The following is a 7,321-nucleotide window of genomic DNA, read 5'->3' as shown; positions in this document are numbered from 1 at the left end:
AATGATCAGCTGTGCGGACAGAGCGATCGGAGGTCTTCAGACGAGTCTGAGTGACGAGCAGGAGGTTTTGTTTAGCGTACAACACGAAATATGAAGGCTGAAACCAACAAAGAAGAAATATGGAGGCTGACAGAGACGTACCGAGTTACACCTCATTAGTCATTCACCTGCACTATAAACCTGCAGTTCCTCTGACGTCCAGACTCAGTGGTGGCAGCACTGAGTCTGTCCCCATAGACTCCTGTGTTAAAATCAACAGCTTGAAGCTAACACTGCTGTGGTCTGTAGATACTTTACCCTCCATAACACCAGTATAACTTACCTGCATTATTAGGGGCGTGGCCTGTGTGACTGACAGGTGGATGGTGACACAAATAGCTGTAGCTGCTAGCTTCACCTGAACCGGGCCTGTGGGCCGAGTTTGTGCTGTTGGAGCCTTTTGCTTTTTAATGACATCACCAACAATATGGCTGCTGTGAGGTCACTGCACTAACAGAGCGTCCAAGAAGGCGGAGCAAGTGTTTGATGAGGGAAACTCGAGGAATCTGATTGAATGTTAATGATTAGCAGGGGTTTGAGTCTGTGTGATGCTAATATGGTGTCATGTCGGTGGTCCAAACAGTTTAAACCTTAAAAAAAAAAACTCATTCACAATCGGGACAAAAAGAGAGGGGCGGAGCTTCCAGGTGACTTGACCACAGGTGTGTCATCAGGTTTATTTGAGTTCACAGATGACAACAAATTAAAAGAAACAAACTTCAAACTGAAACATTATTTACATCATCATGTGACATCCGAAGCTCCACCTCTTCTTCCCAAAAACAACCAATCACAGCATTGCTTCAGCTACAATAATAACTGAACAGCAGGTGATGAAGATGGTCTCCTCACAGGACACTAAAACACAGAGACAGTTTGCACACAGGAGGACTTTGGTGGTTTCCTGTCCTTGGAGGAAGATAGAAACAGAAACTCAGAGTAAGCTTTAAACTGGAGGAGCTTTCCTGCTGCCGCGCTTCACGGTCGGGCTACAGCTTGCGGTCGTAGACGGAGTAATGCATTTCCCGTCTTCATGTGTAGGTGTCCCCGTACCTGCGGTGGCCATCGCCAATCAGCTGAGTTTTCTCGCTGGCATTCGTCGGCTGGTGGACTATCGGAGCCTCGATGTCTGCAGAAAAAACAGAAAGTCAACAAAAGTCAGCGAAGGTTCTCGGTCACGCAGGTTGTGGTGGTCTAAAGAGCTCGCACAGACTCGCACTTCCTTGTTCACGTTTCATCTGGGAAGCTTCTTCCGCTCTAAGAGCCATCAGTGGAGAGTGGTGGGTAGTTACAGTATTTTACAGCCGCTAGGACACATTTCCCAATACTTAGGTCACTTTTGCAAAACTCTTCACACAATCCTCCTAACTGACCGTCAGCTTGGCAAAGCAGTTCATTTCACATTCAAAATGCACTACAACTACCAAAACACTTCATTCAGGTCTCAAATAAACTCATTCTTCCAGAACACTAGCAAAGGTTGACAGCCGACAAACACACTTTGTCACCCACAAAACAATGACCTAAAAAACACTAACAACATGTAGCATTACACAGTGTTTTCTTGTGTAAAACAAGGACACATCTCTGTTTATAATTTCAATATATGTTACTGGAATGAATCAGACATCATGCAGAATTCGTTAATATTTGTTTATGTATTTTTATTTTTTTGCACTAAGTAATCCCAAAATACAAGAATTTGTATACACACCATCCACTGATACACATACAGTAGTAATGCTAATCTACTCGGTCTTCTCCATTTGGCCACAGGTTCTCATCCACATCACATCTTATGTCATCTAGGGCAACACACCTAGGAAAGAATCTTCTGGCTGCCAGAATTGAAGGAGTTGAACAATTGAAGGAGTAACACCTGTGTAGATGTTCATCTACAATGAGGATTAGCTGTGGCTGGTTAAACTGCATTTTTAGATTTAAAATATGTTTCAATAAAATATTGCTGTTGCATTTTGCTCTTTTCAAGTTTTGCATTGTGTTATTGTTTTGGCCATAAGTTTAACAGTTTTGAAAACAGTATGTAAGCACATGCAAAATGTCCTGTACGTACAAAGATTTTTGGCAGTTGTTGTGTCTGAGTGAGAAGATGATTCATGAAATTTGAGAGATGTAGTCATTGAATGCATTTTGTGCCAAAACAATGATAACTGGTCCTCAGTTTAGCCCACATAGACTTCTGTTGTGCTCACTGTGTGAGGAGTTTTGCAAAAGTGACCTAAGTATTGAGAAATGTGTCCTAGCGTCTGTAAAAAACTGTAAGCCCTATGGGAGGGTCCTAGACCTGCTGTTGATCCTTTGCCTAATCACACGAGCCCAGGTGTGTGTCCACAAACACAAACCTGTTCTCATTATATTTGTAATTACACTTCCTTCTATTTAAAGATGACTGACTGCACCTTCAAACATCAAAATAAAAGCTAAACACTTCCTGTCACCTCACCATTTTCGGGTTCGTTGCGGATCTCCTCCTCCAGGTCGTCGGGGGAGGCGTAGTCTGGCTCCGCCCCCTCTCCTGTGGGTGGCGGCTTCAGTTTGCCGCAGCAGCAGTTGCAGCAGCAGCAGAGACAGCAACAGCAGTAAAAGCCGGTGATGATCCCACAGAGCACGAACAGACCCTGAACACAAACACGCCGTCAGCTCACGCCTCCTCACACCACCTCTATTCACACAGCTAGAGTGGAAGCTCCGCCCCACCTTGGCCCACCAGGTGGACAGCATGAAGTATGTGTTGACGTTGTCCTCTCCAAACTGCTGGGCCACGTAGAGTCCCAGCGAGCCATATGAATCGTAGATGTTTCTCTTGGTGAGGTCACTCAGGACGGCGTGGGCGCTGTTCAGCTCCTTGAACTTCTCCGCCGCCTCCGGGTTGTCCGGGTTCTTATCGGGGTGGTACCGCAGCGCCAGCTTCCTGACATCACACGCAGGTGTTAGTATTCACGTGCTGAGGTCAGAGAGTCTAGCTCTGCCCTCTGATTTCATCAGCAGTGCCATTAGTGCGCAAGCTGAACGTCACGCTTGCATCTTAAATCGTGTGATCAAACGTGCAGGTGAGTGGGCGGAGCTGGTGTAGGCTCACCTGTATGACTTCTTGATGTCGTCATGGCTGCAGCCTTTCTCCAGCCCCACGATGTGATACAGAGACTCTCCAGAGGTGGACAGAGCGCGCTGCCTGCCGTCAGACATCCTAAAACCATCACCTGTCGCAGGTGAGCAAACCACAGTGTCACACACGCGGTCACAGGGAAAGATAAACGCCAGGAAACATGCTCCGTAGGGCAAAGGTCAGTGAAAACCTTTCAAATATTTTAGTGACAGCAGTGAAAGTTTATTAGTTCATGGATCAGAAGACGTGAGGAAAAAGTGAGAATCGTTTTAACGTTTCCTGCGGGGTTAAAGGTCACTGTTTCCTGCTCGTTGTTCCTGTGGTTTTTTATTAAGCAGAAAAAAGTGTCTGACTTTTAACTGAAGAAGAAGAAAGTGAACAAATAAATAACATAAACGTGTCGTTACTGCTGCACTAAAAAACTCCAGAAACACACAAAACAATGTCGGCTATGTGCCGAACACGGAGTCGAATGAGATGAAATGACGAAATGAAACCAAACGTAGATGCAGCTCTATAAAAATCAGAAACAGAAAAATGTAATTTAAAAATAAAATGTTCACCCAAAGAGAAACAGTAAAAATTCTACAGAAAGAAGAAAAGTGGTCACTTTATTAGTTCAGTGCACAAACCCAACCTCACCACTTCGGCTGCTACAATAGAAACATGTCTCCTTCATGTCAAAATAAAACCAAATAGAAACAGGTCTGCTTCACGTCAAAATAAAACCAAAATAGAAACATGTCTGCTTCACGTCAAAATGAAACCAAATAGAAACGCGGCTGCTTCACGTCAAAATAAAACCAAAATAGAAACATGTCTGCTTCACGTCAAAATGAAACCAAATAGAAATGCGTCTGCTTCACGTCAAAATAAAAACAAATAGAAACATGTCTGCTTCACGTCAAAATGAAACCAAATAGAAACGCGTCTGCTTCACGTCAAAATAAAAACAAATAGAAACGCGTCTGCTTCACGTCAAAATAAAACCAAATAGAAACAGGTCTGCTTCATGTCAAAATGAAACCAAATAGAAATGCGTCTGCTTCACGTCAAAATAAAAACAAATAGAAACATGTCTGCTTCACGTCAAAATAAAAACAAATAGAAACGCGTCTGCTTCACGTCAAAATAAAACCAAATAGAAACAGGTCTGCTTCATGTCAAAATAAAACCAAATAGAAACATGTCTGCTTCACGTCAAAATAAAACCAAAATAGAAACATGTCTGCTTCAGGTCAAAATAGAAACACCTCTGCTTCACGTCAAAATAAAAACAAATAGAAACGCGTCTGCTTCACGTCAAAATAAAACCAAATAGAAACAGGTCTGCTTCACGTCAAAATAAAAACAAATAGAAACATGACTGCTTCACGTCAAAATAAAACCAAAATAGAAACATGTCTGCTTCACGTCAAAATGAAACCAAATAGAAACGCGGCTGCTTCACGTCAAAATAAAACCAAAATAGAAACATGTCTGCTTCACGTCAAAATGAAACCAAATAGAAATGCGTCTGCTTCACGTCAAAATAAAAACAAATAGAAACATGTCTGCTTCACGTCAAAATGAAACCAAATAGAAACGCGTCTGCTTCACGTCAAAATAAAAACAAATAGAAACGCGTCTGCTTCACGTCAAAATAAAACCAAATAGAAACAGGTCTGCTTCATGTCAAAATGAAACCAAATAGAAATGCGTCTGCTTCACGTCAAAATAAAAACAAATAGAAACGCGTCTGCTTCACGTCAAAATAAAACCAAATAGAAACAGGTCTGCTTCACGTCAAAATAAAACCAAAATAGAAACATGTCTGCTTCAGGTCTAAATAGAAACACCTCTGCTTCAGGTCAAAATAAAACCAAATAAAAACTTGTCTGCTTCACGTCAAAATGAAACCAAATAGAAATGAGTCTGCTTCACGTCAAAATAAAAACAAATAGAAACATGCCTGCTTCACGTCAAAATGAAACCAAATAGAAACGCGTCTGCTTCACGTCAAAATAAAAACAAATAGAAACGCGTCTGCTTCACGTCAAAATAAAACCAAATAGAAACAGGCCTGCTTCACGTCAAAATAAAAACAAATAGAAACATGTCTGCTTCACGTCATAATAAAACCAAAATAGAAACATGTCTGCTTCAGGTCAAAATAGAAACACCTCTGCTTCAGGTCAAAATAAAACCAAATAAAAACTTGTCTGCTTCACGTCAAAATAGAAATGCGTCTGCTTCAGGTCAAAATAAAACCAAATAGAAACACATCTGCTTCAGGTCAAAATAGAAACACGTCTGCTTCAGATCAAATTAAAACCAAATAAAAACTTGTCTGCTTCACATCAAAATAAAATGCGTCTGCTTCAGGTCAAAATGAAACCAAATAGAAACGCGTCTGCTTCAGGTCAAAATAAAACCAAATAGAAACGCGTCTGCTTCACGTCAAACTAAAAAACAAATAGAAACGCGTCTGCTTCATGTCAAAATAAAACCAAATAGAAACGCGTCTGCTTCATGTCAAAATAAAACCAAATAGAAACGCGTCTGCTTCAGGTCAAAATAAAACCAAATAGAAACACGTTTGAGTTTCAGGCCATCGGCGCGAACATTTCCACAGACGGTTCGAATGCCTCGACCTGCCACGACGTGCCTGTTATTACATCAGCAGGCCAGAACCACTTGATGTGAGCCCCTCACAGATATGAGGTTTTCATGGGACACTGGTGACCCTGTACCTGATGATGTCACACAGGTGGGTAGCGGCAGGATCGACATATACAGAAGGAAAAGAGTGAGAGAGCTAAAGAGCCATTACCTGCCTGCCGAAGCCTTGCAGCGTCCCGACCCAGTTGCTACCTGCTCAGGTGTTCCTACTTCGACCTGCAGCTCGAAGCTTCTACCTGCTCAGGTGTGCCTGCTGACAGCCTCCATCAAACATTCAGCAGCGGCTCGGATCGGGTGACTGCGAGCCTCCACGCCTGCTCGGGTTTCTCCGACACGCTCTGACGGATTCATTGTGACGTGGAGGGAGAGATGTTACCATGGCGACCAGGTGAGTCAGGAGGGGACGGGGCAGGTGCTGTAAGTGGATGCAAAGGCTGACTTCTTTTTGCTGGAGCTCCAGCTGTGTGAGATGCACCTGGTAGAGGAACACCTGACACACCTGGTTCCAGAAAATGGCACCAACACAAACTCTTCACTTTAGCTTTGAGGTAATGTGACCTGTACAGGTGTGCCCTACCTGCCACCCTGTGACAGCCGTGACAAGTCTGAATAAAAGAGAAACCTTTGACCTTTGACCTCTGATCTCTGATCTCTCAACGTCTGCTTTAAATCATTAGGCCGTCAGACTGAAACAGCCTTCGTTCCTTCGTTAAATCAAAGTGCCTTCTCCTTTCCACAATTAACAAAGTGCTTACCATGAACAACACTCGGACCCACAGTGGGCCCTGTCCTGTGCGGTCCCAGTAAAAAGTGGTACTGGATAACGTTTTCTTTCTTTCACACGGTTTAGGGATGAAAACCACCTGCGAGCCAAAATGCATGACTCTGCAGACTGAACTAGAACTCAGGAAACAGCTTTGATGATGAAACGTCACTGCAGAAAAACTCGGGTAAAGCAGCAGGGAGAAAAAAGTCATCCTGAATTCAGGAACCACACAGGTACCACATGACAAAGGACACTCACACAGTGTACACACATCAGGTAACCAGCGAGACAGAAGGACTATCAAAATAAAAGAACTAGCACAGATACTACTGCGCACTGGTATATGTGTTTATCTTCTGTCCCTCAGACAGACCCCGGGGGCGACTGGCGTCCTCCTATCCATGTTCTATGGAGAGCATCCTGTGCTGCTGCTTCCGTGTGATTTTCCAGCTGAGACTGACCCGAGGATCCTCGGGTGGTCTTTACCCGCTCTCGACAAATCGCACCGCTCTCGCCGTCTCAGAAAAGCAGTAAATATCAAAGACTCGTCACAGCGCGTTCATAATCTGTTCACACTGCAGCTGTGAGGCAAACGATACAGGAGCATCAGAGCAGAGACAGCAGTTTCTACCCTGGAGCTGATCAGCCGATGGCATCCTGTGTAATACTGTTTATGTGCAATATAGCTTCTTTCTTATGTTGAATGACTGTGTTCAAGCTCATTTTTT

The 7,321-nt window shown here is 43.4% G+C and overlaps 1 protein-coding gene across 2 annotated transcripts; it reads right to left on the bottom strand.

Annotated features, from left to right (window-relative positions):
* Positions 1 to 680: 680 nt before the first annotated feature.
* On the bottom strand, positions 681 to 6,610 carry LOC113010343 (dnaJ homolog subfamily C member 5-like). 2 transcript variants are annotated; one of them, XM_080292420.1, is made up of 6 exons: positions 5,979 to 6,610; positions 3,140 to 3,260; positions 2,758 to 2,971; positions 2,504 to 2,678; positions 1,093 to 1,168; positions 681 to 948 (listed from the first exon to the last, which is right to left on the bottom strand). In XM_080292420.1, the coding sequence occupies exons 2-6, from the start codon at positions 3,244 to 3,246 to the stop codon at positions 888 to 890; spliced, it is 633 nt and encodes a 210-aa protein (XP_080148546.1). In that variant the 5' UTR covers positions 3,247 to 3,260; positions 5,979 to 6,610; the 3' UTR covers positions 681 to 887. The 2 variants fall into 2 exon arrangements, with proteins under 2 accessions (XP_080148546.1, XP_080148547.1); XM_080292421.1 differs by having other exon boundaries at positions 681 to 943; positions 3,140 to 6,583.
* Positions 6,611 to 7,321: the final 711 nt, after the last annotated feature.

The sequence above is a fragment of the Astatotilapia calliptera genome, chromosome 18, assembly GCF_964374335.1.
Source record: "Astatotilapia calliptera chromosome 18, fAstCal68.1, whole genome shotgun sequence".
In the NCBI taxonomy this organism is placed as follows: domain Eukaryota; kingdom Metazoa; phylum Chordata; class Actinopteri; order Cichliformes; family Cichlidae; genus Astatotilapia; species Astatotilapia calliptera.
This window is presented reverse-complemented; position numbering and strand designations above follow the sequence as displayed.